Raw genomic sequence first — 19,023 nt, 5'->3', positions numbered from 1 at the left:
TCTCACTCCTCAGTTGCCTTTGCTGGCTAATCCATACCATGTCCCCTAATAATCAAACAAAATATTGACCCTCTAGAACTGACTGATCTGACTTCCTTCCAAGCCATGCATATTCAAGATTGTGAAAAGCTGTGCATAGCCATTCCACTTGTGACTAGTGACAAACGTCTGCCTAGATTCCTTAGACAATTAGATCCCTCTGCTACCAAGTCAGATATAAAAAAAGAGACCAGAAACAGACGATTGTTGTTCTAGCATACTTTTCTTAACCCACTGTTCTCTTTCGTTAAACAGGAGCAGTTTCCCAGCAGACTGCAACAGAGCCATCAACCTACTCTCACTCTGAGCCAGGTTTGATCTTTCAATTTCTTGCTATTAATGTGGCCACAAATTGATTTTGTGGGTCAGTGGGAGAAAAGGAGGGAAGTGAAGGGCAAAGATGGGTGGGGGTAGGGGGAGAGGAGGTTTGGCCTCGGGGAAGGAGAGGCCATGCCAAGGAAAATGCTTTCTTCTGCTATTTAGGGAGATAATGAGGCAGCAGCCTCCCTGGGTTTCTATTTCTATCAGAAGCAAATGAGTGAGAAACATAATCTGTAACATTGTAATGCTGGGGCCCCAGCTCTTTCTGAGATTTCAGAGTGTCAGGTTCAAGATCCACAGTGACTGGATTCAACTATGTAGAGTTTATCCAGATGACAAACTTGTCTTGCCAAGTAGGCCATGACCAGACCCTATCAGCACACTCACACAGAGGATGCCAGATTTATGCTGAGGGTGTAAGGGAGTCTGAAAATGATTCCACTGTAAATGTCCCCTTAACCCTACGGGAGGAAGTAATGAAGATTCAAAGGGGAGCCTAATTTAATTTTCATTAATAATAGGAAGTAGCCAAAATTCACCCAAGATTCAAAAGCTTGAAGCTGCAGAGGACAATTACAGGATGTTGAAGTACTAAGATCCTGATTCTAATCACTGAAAATACTCAGGCTGTTGTTCTAAGTAGAGGTGCTGCAGAAATCATTCTCTCATCTTACTTAGTACTTCCACTTTCAAAACAGGAAAATCAGGCTGTGGGCCTGAAGTTAATTATCAGTATTTCAGTGTAGGATGAAATAGTGGATAAAAAGACTAAGGGAGGGGGCAGCTAGATGACGCAGTGGATAGAATACCGGCTCTGGAGTCAGGAGTACCTGAGTTCAAATCCGGCCTCAGACACTTAACACTTACTGGCTCTGTGACCCTGGGCAAGTCACTTAACCCCAATTGCCTCACCAAAACAAAACAAAACAAAACAAAAAGACTAAGGGAGAAATAAAGGGTAAGGTACCTAGCGACACAGGACATGAAGTATAAGACAAGGTCCCTACCCTTGGGTGGTTTAGAATCAGGCTAATGATCAAGATTGGTACACACAAAACAAAGAAGTATTCAGTCAATTCTGACTCCTTGTGACCCCATTTGAGTTTTTCCTGGCAAAGATACTAGAGTGATTTGCCATTTCCTTCTCCAAATCATTTTACAGATGAGGAAACTGAAATAAATGGGGTTAAGGGACTTTCCTAGGATCATACAGCTAGTCAGTGTCTGAGGCTGGATTTGAACTCAGGTCTTCCTGACTCCAGCATCAGAGCTCTGTTCACTGAGCCATCTAACTGCCTCTTTGAAACAAATAGAGGACATCTAACAGTGCTAAACTTGTATTGTTCTGAGTCTAAATGCAAATGTGGGCTTGAGTAGCAGTGGAAGTTTTCATGGATGAGGTAGACTTTGAGATGGACCCCGAAGGGTGGACAGAATTTGGATTGTATAAAGTTTAAACTAGTTTACTTGGTGTTCAAGACCCACCCCAGTCTGGCACCACTTTATTCTGGCAATGTTTCCTCTTATTTTCTCCTCTTTCATGTGTTCTACAGTATAGAAAAATGTGATTACATAAAACACCAAACATTCCCCACACCCTCCTGTCTCTGACTTTTCTCACACTGTTCCTCGTGCCCTGAATGTCTTCCTTTCCACTCTTCACCTCTTGAATACACAACTGGCCTTTCAAGCCCAATTCAGAGGACTACCTCTGCCTTTCCTGATCCTTCTAGGTGATAGTAAACTTCCCCCGAGTCCTTACATAACACGTTTTTTGTACCTCTCCAATTCATTTATCATGAAATATTGGGTTGTATAGTTATTTGTGTGTATGTGTTTCATCCCCTTGTTAGACTCCAAGCTCCATGATGAAAGGGGCCACATTTTATCTAAGTTTTGTAAATCACCTAGTGCCCAGCATAATTTTTTTGCATATAGTGTTTTGAATTAGAAAACGGTTAAATGAATGATTAATGGGACAGCATATGGGATGAGAAAAGGCATAGAGGTAGGGATGAATATAGGGTGTATGCTGGAGATAATGAGCAGACCTGCCTGACAACAGTCAAGGATGCATGTTAAGGTACAATGTAAAATGCAGGGTCATGTTACAAAGGGACTTAAAAGCAAGTCTGAGAAATGTAGAAGGCATACATGGTAGGCTGTCCTATCTATCTTTCATTCAGTCACAGGGCTCTGGAGATAGGGTATGATGTTTAAAGAAAGTAAAAATCTGTCTACAAACCCCTTGCTCTATGTTTTCATCCATGATACACTCCATCTATGTTAGGACCATTCTTATTAAAATTTTACAAAGATGATAAATTGACTATCAATTAATAGATACGGATATCTTCTCAGTTGACTTTTTTTGATAAAAGAACAATCTTTTAGTTCCAAAGGACACATGATGGAAGATGCTTTCCAAATCCAGACAAAAAAGAACTGTGGAATCTAGATGCAGATTGAATCATGTTATTTCTATTGTTTTTGTTGTTGTTGTTTTTCTTTTTTGAGGTTTTCCCTTTTTGCTCTGATTCTTTATTCAAAACATGACTAATACAGAAATATGTTAATGTGATTGTACATATACTTGCTTACTGTCTTGGGGAGAGAGGGAGAAAAATTTGAAACTAGAAATCTTATAAAAACAAATATTGAAAACTGTTTCTACATGTAACTAGAAAATAATAAAATACTTTTACGATTAGAAAAAAAGAACAATCTTTTACATTCTCAAGTGCTTTTAAAATTGTTATTTCCAGGAGGGTGTTTTTCTTGTATGTTTTTATTATTTAGTCATTTCCGTCATGTATGACTCACTTTGGGGTTCTCTTAGGAAAGATACTTGAGCGTGTTTTGTCAAGGAAACACTACAGTGTTCCTTGAAGAAACAAAGGGATCACTTCCTGACGCCAAGGACCTGACCACATGGCTTGCCCTCAGACGCCTTCTCCTCATGGCAGAGCTTTCCTACAGTAGCTCTCCAGCAGGTGGCATCATTCCAATTGTTACAAGTGGTTTGCCATTTCATTCTCTAGCCCATTTTATAGTTGAGGAAACTGAGGTAAACAGATTTAAGTGATTTGCCCAGGGTTGCACAGTTAGTAAATGTCTGAGACTGAATTTGAACTTAGGTTCTCCCATCTCCAGGCCTGGCACTCTACTGCGCCACCTAGCAACCCAACCATATGGAGTGCCAGAGAATGTGATAGAAATGTAATGAGGCCGGGAGTGGTGACACATGCCTGTAAATCCCTGCTATAGTGGAAATTAGGGCTAGTGGATCACTTGAACTCAGGAGTTCTGAGCTGCAGTGGATTAAAGTTGATCAGGTGTCCACAATAAGTCCAACACCAATATGATGAAGCACGAGATTATCTAAGGATGGGTGAACCAGTTCTGGTTTTGATTGTTTGTTTGTTTGTTGTTTTTTACTAGGGCAATTGGGGTTAAGTGACTTGCCCAGGGTCACAGAGCTAGTAAGTGTTAAGTGTCTGAGGCCAGATTTGAACTCAGGTACTCTTGACTCCAGGGTCAGTGCTCTATCCACTGCGCCACCTAGCTGCCCCCCCCCCCAGTCCTGGTTAAAAAAGGAGTAGGTCAAAGAACCAGGCCTGTGATTAGCCACTGCACTTCCAGCTTGGTCAAGAAAGGGAGATCCAGGCTCCAAAAAAGGAGGGATGGAGGAATTGCATGGCATTCATTGGTGGCCATGGGCAAATGAAAATTTAGAGAAACAAATAGCATTTGCAAGTTGAATAAATGTTGACAACAAGGTATACAGCTGCTTTCGTGGAAAGTACCCTGTAGTTAAGTAAATTTCTTGTCCAGACATCCTTCAAGTGAAGATAGTATTTCTCTCAGAGCTACTTCTTATTTCCCAGTATTAAGCCCTAATTATTTCACAACTTAATAAATATATAACCCTGTTTCTCATCCCCAAAGAACAAAAAGACTTAAAGCTATACTTCTTGTCCCTGATTTCTCAAGGTGGGAACCTTTCTAGAGGGGTCAGTAATACTGTATTCGTTACCTTTTTCTTTTGTCAGGATTGACCATAGGTCAGGTTATTGCAAAGTTAGGAAGACATGGTTGAGAAGGAGAAGCTAGAAATTAACAGAGTGCTTGTTCAGGGTCCTTCTCTCCCTTCTTCCTCTTTTCCCATGGTATAGTTAGGGTTGAGACCTATGACAACCCCCTCTTTTTTCTTCTTAGTCCTCCCCTTCCAACAGATGCTTCAGACATAGTCACTCACAAACAGTGCAAAGTAAACATATTCTAGCTATTTCCACAGGTTAAATACTTTAACCTTTCAAAATAACTACAGTTCTTTTGTAGTCCTTTGCATTCAATGCCAATAAAACATTACCAGTGGAGAACCATTAAGACTACCATTTTTCCAGGGCCATTAGAGCAACTTTATTTAACCTTTATCATTTTCCATTCCATTGCTGACTTTATAGTGATGTTTCAAAGCAACCTCCTTTCAACAAAGTCCAAGAAACTACTCAAAGAAAGTTAGCCTTTCAAGGGTAGTGATGCACAACTATAATCCCTGCTACTGGAAAAATTGAGGCTGATGGGTCTCTTGAGCAGGAGAATTCTGAGCTATAGTGGGCTCTGAAGATTGGGTATCCAAACTAAATTTGATACTAATATAGTGAGCCCGCAGGAACAGCGGGTAGCCAGATTGCCAAAGAAGGGACAAACAAGCCCTCATCAGAAACAGAATAGATCTAAGCTCCCTTGCTAATCAGTAGTAGGACTGGACCTATAAATACTCCCTATATTTCCAACTGGGGTAACCTCCAACTGAAGAGACTCAGTCATTTAAAAGAAAAAAAAGGTTTCCTAATTGAATTACATTCTCTCCTTGACACTGGTACCTCTTCAGTTGTAGGATCTCATACATGTCTGCTGATTACAAAATATACACATGCTCTCAAGTATTAAAAATTATCACAAAAATGATTTTACCAGCTAAATTCTTTGTCAACTCCACAACTATGAAAACATTTACATAACACTCAAAATCCTATTAAAATCGCATACAAGTTAGTTTACCCACCTATGCTGTAAGTCACTGTAATACTTATTAATATTGATAATGTTCTCTTTCTGCACTCTTGGTGACCTAATCAGCTCTCACACATTTAAAAATCCCTCTGCAGATAAGAATCTCTATCTCCAGTGCTAATTTTTCTCCAAGCTATAGTCCCATATCCCCGATCGTCTATTGGATATGTCACGCTCCCGGATGTCCCAGAAACATTTTAAAAATGTCCAAAACTGAACTAATTATCTTCCCCTAAAAACCTAGCTTTCTACCAAACCAGTATCCTCTTTTGAATGTACCAGTATTCTTAAAGGTTTTCTGGTTCATAACCTCTATGTTATATTTGATTCTTCAATCTCTATCACTTCACTTTTACAACCATTTGCCAAATCTTGTCATTTATACCTCCACAACATCTCTCATATCCAACTAACTGCTCTCTACTCACACAGCTACCCCCTTCTTCGAGGACCTCATTGCTTCTTGTCCAGACTATTGCAAAAGCTTCCTAATTTGTCTCCTTGCCTCAAGTCTCTTCCCCATTCCAGTCCATCTTCTGAGAAGATGTCCGGGTGATTTTCCTTAAGCACTAATCTGAACTTTTCACTCTCGATACTCAATAAACTCCCATGGCTGCCCATTACCTCTAGGAGAAAACATTTATTCTTCTGTTTGGCTTTTAAAATCCTTCACAACTTGGACACAACCTAACTCTCCAGCCTCATTTTACATTACTTCCCTTTCTCCACTCGAGAATCCAGCCAAATGAGTTTTCTCTCTATTCCTCACACATGGCACTCCAAATCCTGTGTCCATGTGTTCACACTGACCTTATATCTTACCTCTTTCCTTATCTCTCCTTCAAAGAATCCCTCACTTTCTTCAAGATATAGCTCAGATATCACTTTCTCCCTGAAGCCTTTTCTCATTCTCCCAACTGTTGATGCCCTCCCTCCCTAACTGACTTATATTTTACTGCCTTGTATTTATTTTGTATTTGCTTTGTATACATTTATTCTGTATGTATTTATACACATGTATCTTTCCTGATAGAATATAACCTCGAGAGTAGTACTTTTCTTATTGCTTGGTCTTTGAATTGCTAGAACTTAGCACATAATGTTGTTGTTCAGTCATTTCAGCTGTGTCTGACTCTGTGACCCCATTTGGGTGTTGTTGTTTGTTTTGTTTTGTTTTGTTTTTTGGCAAGGATAGTGGAGTGGTTTGCCATTTCCTTCTCTAGCTTATTTTACAGCTGAGGAAACCAAGTGACTTGTTCAAGGTCACACAGCTAGTAAGTGTCTGAATCCAGATTTGAACTCAGGAAGATAAGTCTTCCTCATTCCAAGCTCAGCACTCAATCCTTTTGGCTGTCCCCAGCACATAATAGGTAGTTAACAAATGCTTGTTGATTGATTAATTGAAAATATGCTATATATGAAAAGAGAGATGAACATGATATAGATCAATTGTGGCCAATGCAAGTCTTGAGGGAAACCCCACCATTTTTGTTTCTATTGCACTTTGCACCTCTTTCTCTCTGTAGTTTAAAGGGTTTGCTGAGTTTATCATTTGATGAACAAATTATTAAGTTAAAAAAAAAACAATTGGAGACTTTATTCTTCACTCTCAAAAGTACCAAATCACATTAGAATTAATGGAGACTACAACAAGGAAGTCAGCAGAAAAGATTCTCTGATAAATAAAATCAAGCCCACCCAAAAAGAAAAATCCAACAAAGAAAATAACCAATTTTCTGGGCTGTCTTAATTAACTCATTAAAATAAAATCATATATATATGAAATCACTCTGAAATCTGAAAATGCCTGTGAACATTCAGGCTATTGTATTTGTGATTATAAATTATATTAACATAATAGCTGACGTTTCTATAAGGTTTAAGGTCTACAAAGTGATTTACATTTGTCAACTGTGGTGATTAAAAATATGAGAGACACAGTATGGGTAATTTAATCATTTTATTAATAGACCAGCAGGTTATTAATAAAAGGATGGTCAGTGGATGTCTCTCTCAGACTAAAGACCCATAATGGTAGTAGGATCACAGCTTAAATGCCCTTTGAAGAGGAGGTTTTCCTGAGGGATGCCTAGTCACCTCATTGGTCAACTTAATTTGTCAGGAGGCTATATTAAAATGAAGGGCTGATAACAGACCACCCCCAACCTTGGGCTAATTATTGAAAGGATGCATATCCTCTTTCAAACAGGTGAATAGCCTTTCTAGCTAAACAAAAGGTCTATCTCATTAACAGGACACAAGGGGAATTTTCACCCAAGAACAAATTTTTATCAAGAATTTAGAAGGGTCATTCTTATCTTATCAAGATTCCTAGAGTTTTATAGCCCTGACCAGGACCAAAGAAAGTTGACTTTTGGAATGGGAGAAGTCAGGATTGACTCTCCAAAATATTGGTTAAAAATAATCATTTCTCACAATGGACTGAACCTCCAAGATACTGGTTACAAGTCACCATTTCTCAAACAACTCATCTGGTCCTCTCAACTATCTCAAGAAGTAGTGTTATTATTATCCCCATTTTATAATATGAGAATGAGTCTGAAAGAGCTTAAATGACTTGCTCAGGACCACACAACTAATAAGTGTCTGAGGCAGAATTGGAACTCAGATCTTCCTTACCAAAGTCCAGTGCTCTAGCCAAAACACCACCTAAATGAATAATAAGCACAGGATGTCAATAGAACTCAAAGGCAAAAAATAAATGCCAAAAACATAAGCCTGACTTGCTTAGGTAGATTTGGAACCTGACCTCATTTTTCCATTAAAGTTTTTTTTTCCTCTTTTTCCAAAATGGAGGTTGAAAGATTGAAGGTGAGAAAGAGTGGTAATCAATCAATTTCTTGCACCATTTTGACTGAATATGTTTATGTCTTTTTTTCCCCCCAGATAATAGCTCCTCAGGGAAAGACATAGATGAGAAAAAGGGAAATTATATTCCTGAGTCAAAGAGCAATCGAATAGAACATCCAATTCCAGAAACAGGTAAGAAACATTATAATGGGGGCAGCTAGGTGGTGCAATGGATAGAGCACCGGCCCTGGATTCAGGAGGACCTGAGTTCAAATCTGGCCTCAGACACTTGACACTTACTAGCTGTGTGACCCTGGACAAGTCAGTTAACCCTCATTGCCCCGCCCCCCCAAATTATAATATCTGCATTTTAGTAGAAACAATTAATTCACACTCATATCTTAGAAACACTTTACAGGACCTAAGATCAGGAAGACCTGGGTTCAAACCCTGCTTTAGATTCTTCCTGGTTTTATGACCATGAGCAAGACCCTTAACCTCTTAGAGCTTCAGTTTCCTTACCTGTAAAACTGGGATGGCACTTATACTACCTACCTCACAGGGTTATTCTGAGTATCGAACGAGAAAATAGATGTAAACCACTATGTAAACCTTAAAGCTTTATCTAAATATTAGCTTTAAGGAAGGGGCAGCTATCAGACAGTGGATAGAGCACTGGCCCTGAAGTTAGGAAGATCTAAGTTAAAATCTGACCTCAGACACATACTAGCCTTGTGACCCTGGGCAAGTCACTTAATTCCAATTGCCTTAAACATCTAGGGCCATATCCAGTTGCCATAATTTCAATCTCTCTCTCTCTCTCTCTCTCTCTCTCTCTCTCTCTCTCTCTCTCTCTCTCTTTCTCCAGCTCTCTCTCTCCAGCTCGCTCTCTCCAGCTCTCTCTCTCCAGCTCTCTTCCCCTTCTCCACTCCACCCCACTGGACCCACATGGCTCTGGAAGAGAGATTGAACTTGGTGACTTTGTAAAGCCCTCCCTCACTTAAATCCAATTCACTTCAAGTCACAACATAACCCCAATGTCATGGTCCTCTTCAAGAACACAGGACAAACAATAGCTATGAGAAAAACATTTCACAAACAAGAAAACACTATAGAAACATGAGTTATTGTTATATAGTGAAAAGAGAACTAACCTTTCAGGAGGTTCCAATTCTAGCCCCAATTCTGTCTTTTAGTGGCTTTGTGACTTTAGGCAAGTCATTCTACTCCTCTAAGCCTCAGTTTTCTTATTTGTAAGATAGTGATCACATTCACACTACTAAATTATAAAACTGTAAAAGATTCTGGAATTACTAGTGATCATTGTTAGCATAGAGTTAGGATGCAAGAGCCACAAGGCTGGTACATTGGAAAAAAAGATTGATTTGGAGAAGAATTTGGGCTCAGCAGCAGTCCTGCTGTGGCCTCTTTGTGTGACTTTGAGCAACTCACTTCATGCCTCTGGGACTCAGTTTCCTCTTCTGTAAAATGAAGGGGTTCATTTATGTGCCCTCTGGGGTCCTTTTAAGCTCAAAATAGAGAAACACATTTTTTACAGAAGTTCAGAAAAGTTAAATGATTTGCCCAGGTTTATATAGCCCTAATATTCCATGATTCTCTAAATGAGGAGAGATTATTATTTCAGGGGTAGGGGAAAGAAGAGGAGAATGATAATATGGTGTCAAGCTTGTAGATTTATTCATTAAGAAAACATTTTACTTTAACCTTGGATTGTCAGTACTAGATTATCAATGATATGTTCATATTGGCTAAAACTAGATATGTTGGGGCTCTAGGGCTAATTGTTAATTTTTTACTATGAGCATTTACCCCTCAGAAATTGACAAAAAAGGGCATTTTGAAAAAATCCATTGACCTAGAGTAGAAGAAATGTAGGTCATGTGCAGTTGATGGCATAGTTTGAGAACAAAAAATATTTCCTCAGCTGCCATCTGATTGACAAGTAGAATTTCATTTCACAGAAGGTCACTAAAATAAATAAATAAATAAACTGGTTTGCTTTAGGAGGGAGGAGCAGGCACATTTTGGTTTTCAAGTTATGTAAGCTGATTAAAAAAAAAAAATAAACAAACTACATTCCTAGTTGGCCACCTAGGTCCTGAGAGTTCAACCCTGAAAACATTTATTAAGCACCTGTTGTATGCAACACATAAATCCCTAGGTACTAAGGATACAACAACAAAACAAAAAGTAGCCCCTGTCCTTGAGAAATTTACACTCTACTACAGAATACAATATGTCAGGGTTAAGAATTACTTTCACCCCTGAACTGAATAGAAAATGTGACTTTCAAATACAAGACCCTAGAGAAGCATAAAAAGGTAAACAGGAAAAAGAAATTATGAGGGATATTAAAAGATTAAACTGTTTACATTCCTATATGGGAAGATAATACTTCTTACTCATAAGAACTTTCTCAGTATTAGGGTAGCTGAAAGGAATACACTTAGAGGACACAGGTCTGAACTGAATAAAAAGGGATGGTATCTGTAAAGCATTTATTTTTTGTTTATCCTTGGTTTTTTGTGGGGCAGGCATGGTGGGGTGGCTTATGTCTGGGGCTGGATTTGGGCTCTGGGCCTCCTGGGTCCAGGGCTGGTGCTTTGTCCACTGTGCCACCTAGCTAACCCATGATGACATCTTTAAAATAAAGTTAAGGGGGGGGGGGCGGCTAGGTGGCGCAGTGGATAAAGCACCGGCCTTGGATTCAGGAGTACCTGAGTTCAAATCCGGCCCCAGACACTTGACTTACTAGCTGTGTGACCCTGGGCAAGTCACTTAACCCCCATTGCCCAGCAAAAAAAAATAAATAAAGTTAAGGGGTAAGAAGAATGCAGTGGAAGAAAGGGAAAGAGAAAGGTAGACTGAGGAAAAGTAGCTCACATAAAAGAAACAAGAAAAAGCTTATGGAGGGGAGGGGAAGAGGGGAAAGGAATTGGGGCGGGAGTGAAGCTTACTATCATCAGAATTGGCTCAAAGAGGGAATAACATACATATTCAAGTGGGCATAGTAATATATTTTGCCCTGAGGGAAAGTGGGAGGAGAAGGAGATAAGGAGGATGGGGAGAAGAGGGGAAGGAAGAAAGGGCAGATTGGGGGAGGGAGCAGTAAAAAGTAAAACACTTTTGAGGAAGGTGAAGATGTTCTGCATAACTGCACATGTATGACTTATATGGAATTGTTTGATTTCATAGGGAGGGTTAAGGAGGGAGGAAGAAAGAAAATTTAGAACACAGTATTAGCCCAAAGACCTTAATCTCATCAGAGTCGGCTCAAGGAGGGGATAACATACACACCCAATTGGGAGGAGTAATCTATCTAACCCTACAGGAAAGTAGGAGGGTGAAAGAAGAAAGGGCAGAGCGGGGGAGGGAGCAGTCAGAAGCAAAACACTTTTGAAGAGGAATAGGGTAAAAGAAGATAGAAAATAGAGTAAATATCATGGGAAGGGAATAGGATGGAGGGAAGTAGTTATGATGATTGATTATAATAGCAAAATATACGGTACCTACTTTGCTGGGCTATTATGAAGAAAATTCTTTGTCAAGTTTAAGGTACTATATAAAAGTTATGATGAACAGGATGCTATCAGAAAAATCTGGAAAGACCTACATGAAATGAAGCAGAGTGAAATGTACTGTATACAAAATAACAGCAATAGTGTAAGATGATCTGCTGGGAAGCATGTGGTTATTTTCAACAATGCAATGATCCAATATAACTCTAAAGGATGTATGAAAATTGCAGTCCATCTACAGAGAAAGAACTGATGGTATCTGAAAACAGATGGAAGCATAATTTTTTTGACAGTAACTTAATCTGAAGTTTTGTTTTTATCTGTTTTCTCTCACAACCTAGATAATGTGGAGATGTTTTCCATGACTACTCATGTATAACTTTTAAAAAAAAACACACCTAGGTTGAAAATACCCTGTTGACCCTCACTTGAGATCTTTGGTCTTGGAGAGAGGCCATTCACCCGATTGGTTATCACTAACCTAATAAATTGATCATGCTCTGACCCCTGGCTTTTTACTGAGATAAACAATGTGACTCACATTTACTTAACAGCTTACATGTCACTGTCAATAAACTGTTATTTTGCCCTGGGAAAAAAATCACTTTCACTGAAGCACACTTGGCACTTAGTAATAGGGACAGGATATTCTCTCCCTTGATATAAGGAACTCTCCAGTAAGGCAGCTTCCTTAGCTAATGCAAGCTGACACCCTCTCTGTACCTTGTATAGTCTTAGAGTATTGCCTAGACTACTGAAAAGGTAAGTGATCTGTCCAGGATCACATAGACAGTGTGTGACAGAAACAGGACTTAAACCCAGGTTTCTACCTCTAACCATCATTCCAAGCTTCTCTATCTACATTGAGGCAACTAGGTGGCACAGTGGATAGAGTGTTGTGCCTTTAATTAGGAAGGAAGACCTCTGTTCAAATCCAGCCTCAGACATTGACTAGCTGTGCCACCCTGTGCCTAACCTGTCTGCCTCAGTTTACTCAACTGCAAAATGGGGATAATAATGGCACCTACCTCAAAGGGTGGTTGTGAAGATGAAATGAACTAAAGTTGGTAAAAAGTACTTGTAATTGTTGAAACTGGATCAATGCAATAAATAGCATGGCTTCAGGGGCCAATTATGTAGTATTCTAACCTCCTCCTGACAGAGGGATGATGGTCACAAGACACAGAAAGATATAAATATATATTTTATATGCACACGTTATATACATGTGTACATCTATCCATATATGTTAATATATATATTCCATTATGTACATATATGCATATATAGACATATATGTATGTGTGTATATATATATTTCAACATGACCAACATGTAGATTTATTTTGCTAAACTGATTTGTCACAAAGGAAGAATTTCTACTTGTATGTGGTACTGATAAGGGTTGGAATGGCGAGGTGGCATAGTAGAGCACTGGGTTTGAAATCAAGGAGACTCATGTTCCTGAATTCAAATCCAGTCTCAGAGTTACTAGCTGTGTGACCCTGAGCAAGTCACTTAACCCTGTTTACCTCCATTTCCTCATCTGTAAAATGAGCTGGAGAAGGAAATGCCAAACCATTCCAGTATCTTTGCCAAGAAAACCCCAAATGGGGTGATGAAGAGTCAGACACACCTGAAAAAACAACAACTATAATTGATGTGGGTGTAGTAGGAATGGAGCACGTATTTTTCATGATGTCAAAAAAAAACATAGAAAGGAAAGAAAAGAGAGTAATTGACACATGTAAAAAAAAAACACAGAAGCATAAATAGAAAGAGGTTTAGAAGGAGACCCAGATAAGCAGTTTGGCTTTAAAATGATTGTGTTGAATTTGTTCTATTTTTTTTTAAAGGGCAAGTTGTCAGTAATGGAGACTACCATTCTTCAGGGCAATCTTCTTTATCTGTTCTTTGCTATAGAAATACTCGTGTTAATTCGTGTGTGTCAAATATCAAATAATAAAAATAATAATTTAAAACTTATTTAAAAAATTTTTAAATCAAAGTGTTTTTCAAGCTCTAGTTTTCTATCTCAATATCACCTTTATTATTACATACCCCACAGGATTATTAAGGAGAGTACTTTGTAAAGTGCTAAAAATATGAACTCTTGTTATTGTGATTCTAATGATACTTAAGTGTCCCAAGAAATAGAGGAACTCTTCTTGTGTTCAGTCCTCTGTACTTAATGGCTATTTTTAGCCCACTAGCTATGATGCCAGTTCAGACCTGTCCTGTAGGTTCCTCTGTTCTCTGGTTGCACTAGCTGGCAAAACCTTTGTAGCTAAAAATAACTCTTACTGTACCATCTCTAAACCAGGCCTAGCGGAAGAATTTGTAAGTTTAAAATAGCTGGTTTATTTTATAGATCTAGATTATTTTTTTAATAGCTGGCAAATTTTGACTAGAGAAAAATAAGAAGTCTATGAAACTTTATTGTTGTTCAATCATGTCTGACTCTTCATGACCCCATTTGGGGTTTTCTTGGCAAGGATACTGGAATGATTTGCCATTTCCTTCTCCAGTTCATTTTACAGATGAGGAAACTGAGTCAAACAGGGTTAATTAAGTAACTTGTTCAGGGTCACACAACTAGTAAGTTTCTGAGGCTGGATTTGAACTCAGGAAGAGGAGTTTTCCTGACTTAAGGGATAGCACTCTATACACTGCACCACTTAAGCTGAGCCACATTCAGTTTCTCCCACATCTTCCCAAACTTAAAAAGGCTTCTCCAGTCTGAGAGTCCAATTAATAGCTGATAATTTTAGCTGACATCCATAGGGTTGACATAGTGCTTTACATGTATTTGATCTTCATAGTAGCCCTATAAAGTTGAGAACAAAGGTATTATTATACCTGTTTTACAGATAGTAAAACTGGGGCTTAAGTAATTTTCCTATAGTCCTACAACTTATGTCAAGGGCAGGCTAGGAAATAAGATTTTTTCAAGCTCATCGTCTAAAACACAAGCACCAAGGGGAAGCCAGACCAGTAGCAAAGAGTAGAGATTTCCTTAATCTCAGAACCTCTACACTCAGCCAAAAATAAGCCAACATATTTTGAAGCTACAAGATCATTTTACAGGGTGTCTGATTCAAGCCTCATAACTTAAAATAGCGCTAAGATTTCTGAAACACCCTGTATATTGACTTATATGGAGAGATGTTTGTTTTTCAGTCATTTCATTCATGTCCAACTCTATGAACTCATTTGGGGTTTTCTTGGTGAAGATAGTGGAGTGCTTTGCCATTTCCTTCTCTAGCTCATTTTACAAATTAGGAAACTGAGGCAAGCAGGGTTAAGTGACTTGCCCAGAGTCACACAGCTAGTAAGTATCTGAGGTCAGACTTTAATTTAGGTCTTCCTGACTCTAGGCCCAGCACTCTATCTACTTCACCACCCAGCTGCCCCACAGAGAGAGATACAAAGACTCAAAAGGCAGTCACTGTTCTTGAAGAACATTTGATGTACTTGGGGAAGGAAGCAAGATATATAGGAATGAGAAAATAAGGCTATATGCCCTAAGTGCTGAGTGAATGGCATAGATGTTCATTTCTATATATTAGTTCAAAGGAAGAAGATTTTATTGTGAGCAGAAAGCAAGTCCCAGAGTGGTCCTTCTATAGCTTTCTGAAGTTGAGTATTGGATTTGGAAGTTGGACTGACAAAGCAAAGAATCTATGATCCCCAACTCCCTTTTCCCATTCTCACAGCTAGGGAGCTTAAGTAAATGATAAACTATTTCCTAAAAGGCTTTAACATAGGTAACTAGGTACAGACCATGTAATATGATGGACAGTATTCCATTTGATATCAGAGGAACAGGTTCAGATCCTACCTGTGTGACCTTGGACAAGTCACTTAACTTCTTTTCTCATTTGTAAAATGAAGATGTTGAACTAGATAACCCCTGATGTCCCTCCCAGCTCTAAAACTGAGACCCTATAATCCAAATATTGACTGAATGGCATTTGAATCCCTGACCACTTGGCAACAGAGATTAGGATGCCTAAAGGTGCTGACCAGAACTGGCAGAGATATCTCCCCCACCCAGGAAGAAATCATAGGTCCATTCCCTCATCCACTATAACCTTCCCAAAGCCCAAATCTGGCTAAGAATTCAAAAGTCTCTTCTATATTAAGGAAATTAGGATGACTCTGCATTGATCCATAAATGTAGTAGTACAGTCAGTATCTTATTCACAGAAGTATTCCTCTAAGTGGGTCAAAGCAAACTGGGAAGGCATCATTGTGACAAAGTACAATCAGGAAACTTGAGCAGTGAAATAGATAGAGCTCATTTTCAGTGTTCAAAAGGCTAGACTTTCCTACCTCCAAACAGGCAATCCCACGTGTCAATGACTCTCCCTCTTCTTTTCTGAACCTTAATGCAGGTGCAGTCTTACCCCTGGCACTAGGTTTGGCCATCACTGCTTTGCTCCTCCTCATGATCGCTTGCCGACTTCGATGGGTAAGACAGAAACTCAAAAAAGCCCGGCCCATAACATCTGAGGAATCTGACTACCTCATAAATGGGATGTACCTATGAGCGACATGTTTCTTAGTGGCTGAGGAGGACGTTTCCATTGATAATTTATCTAGGTGTCTGATTCTAGAAATTAACATTTTTTTGGACTTGTTCTAAGAATGCTGAGAATATTAAAAAAAATCCTCGTCAAATCCAAAAACCTTTAGTCTTATTCCTTTTAACTATAGTTAAAATCTCTTGCTCTGACAGTACTTGATAACTATTGATGTGTCTATAGTTGTTCATGGGATTAAAATAAAATATAAGTCAAAGACTGATTATAGTAAGCTGTGCCTGAAAATAGAGATATGTCATGTAAGCCGTTCTTGCAGGCAATACAGCAGCTCAGGGAGATGGCCATTGTGTGATAGTGTTAGCATTTCACCTCACCCATTGATATACACACACACATAGATATTTCATATATCTATGTATGTGTGTGTATGTATATGTATATATACACATATATAAAATTATGTGTGTATATACAATGTCTATATACATAGATATATAGTTATATTCACATATTGAAAACCAAGGCCAACTAGAAAATAAGTGAAGATTGTCTTGGGCATCGCTAGCCTTCCCTTTCTCTGCTTTTTCTGTCCCCTCCCCATTTTAGGTACTCAGTGCCTTCCCCCTCAATCCCCATCAAAACCTGCTCTCAGGAATAGATTTCATATCCGTCATTTCTACTTTCCTGTGAATTTATGTTACCTCTCCTGAAGATCTGTACTTTGATTCTTCTCTTTGTCAAAAATAAGATGCTTTATTCCCCATTAAATGAATTTCAAACATCAGCGAGCAGGTGGGGGAAATAAGGAGATGGGGCAAAATAATTGGGAATTTGGTTTGAATTTGGATCTGAAGAGGCTATAGAATGAGAGGGAAAAGGTGATGCAGGAGATTAAATTGGAGGTGGGGTGGGGGAGAGAGGTTTACAGAAGGAATTTACTCATTTTCCTTATTCTAACTTCTCATGTCATTGATTGAGTAATCAACATTTCTTAAGAGTTCCTGATATCCTCATTAGTTCTTTGTTATGTCTAACACCCAGCTCTCCTTAAGAGTACAGCCAAGCCATTTACATATTCACCACATTTCAGCAGGATTCTTTGTCTTTTCATTTGATTTCATTTTTCCTTGATGGACAAACACTTTCGGTGTACTTGCCAGCAAAATGTTGACAAAGATGCCAAGCAACTTTTGATAGCCGTAGTTCCTTGGTTTAGTAAAACATACCTGGTCTTGCAATTTAATTTTTTAATTCTCTTTTTGTCTATAAATCAACATTTAATAACTCAGTCTCAGCCACTCAACATCAAATATACACATTTTAGGACTTGCTAGCATTTTCAGATGGAGCTGTCGTCTGACTCAGCCACTCAAGCTTTTCGGTCTGTAAGGTCTTGAAAGATTTACATGATGCAGGCGCTCATTTAATAATACTAGGATGATGTAACTAGAGGCTGCCATATTGAGCAAAAATACCATTGGGGAGATAGATACACACACATTTATATCTCCTGCCATGCTACTTCCATGGACTGCAAAAACAAAAACTGTCCATGAATGCCTGTGGCAAATCTTCAAAGCCTTTTGAAAAACATCTCACAGAACTATTTATTTAGGTAACCACAAGGCAAGCTGACCCTCTACTAAAAGACTTGAATTGGCATAGAGATAAATTATGTGACTACACTATCACAATAGTAAGCAAAACACTAGTTCTGAGGTCAGTGCTGTTCCTGTAAGCATGAATCTGATTTTCTGGCCAAATTTTTGAACACATTGTACAAGTAAGAAATCATCTCAGCTTCCCAAGAAATTCCAGACATTTGCCAACTACACCTTTAGCACCCAGCAAAGCATTAAGCTTTTCCCAAGGGCAGTTTATGGAGATGTAAATATTATCTATGATGTTGTGTAGTTTATTTTCATGTGTCAGGATGTCACTCCTAGCCATAGCCAATAAAATTGAGACAGATAAGGCATGCATCTTCCTGTAGGTCATCTTTTGTACTTAAAGAATTAAAACCAACTTTAGGATTGCTGTGGTATACAAATACTTAAAATAAGCTGTCTATGTAAAATAATATTGCTCCAATAAACCCTATTTTATTCTTGTCCTTTTACATTCTTTTTTATTCAAAACAAATATGACTAAATAGTAGCATTAGAAGAGTATGTATACATGCTGATAGAGACGTTGATGGAGAAGATCAAGATGCTTGAGTGGTTAAACAAAATGTCAGGGGGGCAGCTAGGTGGCGCAGTGGATAGAGCACTGGCCCTGGAGTCAGGAGGACCTAAGTTCAAATCCGGCCTCAGACACTTAACACTTACTAACTGTGTGACCCTGGGCAAGTCACTTAACCCCAATTGCCTCACCTAAAAAAAAAAAAATGTCAGGGAAGGATCAACTCTATGTCCTCTCCCTACCTTGGCCTGCATCTATATAATTTCATTTGTCTATTTTTTTTTTTTTTTGCGGGGCAATGAGGGTTAAGTTACTTGCCCAGCTAGTAAGTGTCAAGTGTCTGAGGTCAGATTTGAACTCAGGCCTTTCTGAATCTAGGGCTGGTGCTTTATCCACTGTGCCACCTAGCTGCCCTATTCATTTTTTTTTAATGATTAAAGATATTCCACCACTTTGCAATACTTTGTGTCAAAACCCTTTCTCCATTAAAGTGTGTTTCTTCA

At 38.8% G+C, this 19,023-nt stretch overlaps 1 protein-coding gene across 2 annotated transcripts in view; it reads left to right on the top strand.

Annotated features, from left to right (window-relative positions):
• Window positions 1-18,612, top strand: part of LRP11 (LDL receptor related protein 11) — a 96,989-nt gene extending 78,377 nt beyond the window's left edge. Inside the window, exons 6-8 of one of the 2 annotated variants that reach the window (XM_044002200.1) lie at window positions 295-351; window positions 8,347-8,442; window positions 16,187-18,610. In XM_044002200.1, the coding sequence (XP_043858135.1) occupies window positions 295-351; window positions 8,347-8,442; window positions 16,187-16,341 (308 nt within the window). In that variant the 3' untranslated portion in view covers window positions 16,342-18,610. Of the gene's footprint in view, window positions 1-294; window positions 352-8,346; window positions 8,443-16,186 lie in introns of both variants that reach the window. The other variant, XM_044002201.1, reaches the window with a different exon arrangement.
• The last annotated feature ends 411 nt before the right edge of the window (window positions 18,613-19,023 follow it).

This window comes from Dromiciops gliroides, chromosome 4 (assembly GCF_019393635.1).
Source record: "Dromiciops gliroides isolate mDroGli1 chromosome 4, mDroGli1.pri, whole genome shotgun sequence".
NCBI classification, from domain to species: domain Eukaryota; kingdom Metazoa; phylum Chordata; class Mammalia; order Microbiotheria; family Microbiotheriidae; genus Dromiciops; species Dromiciops gliroides.
This window is presented reverse-complemented; position numbering and strand designations above follow the sequence as displayed.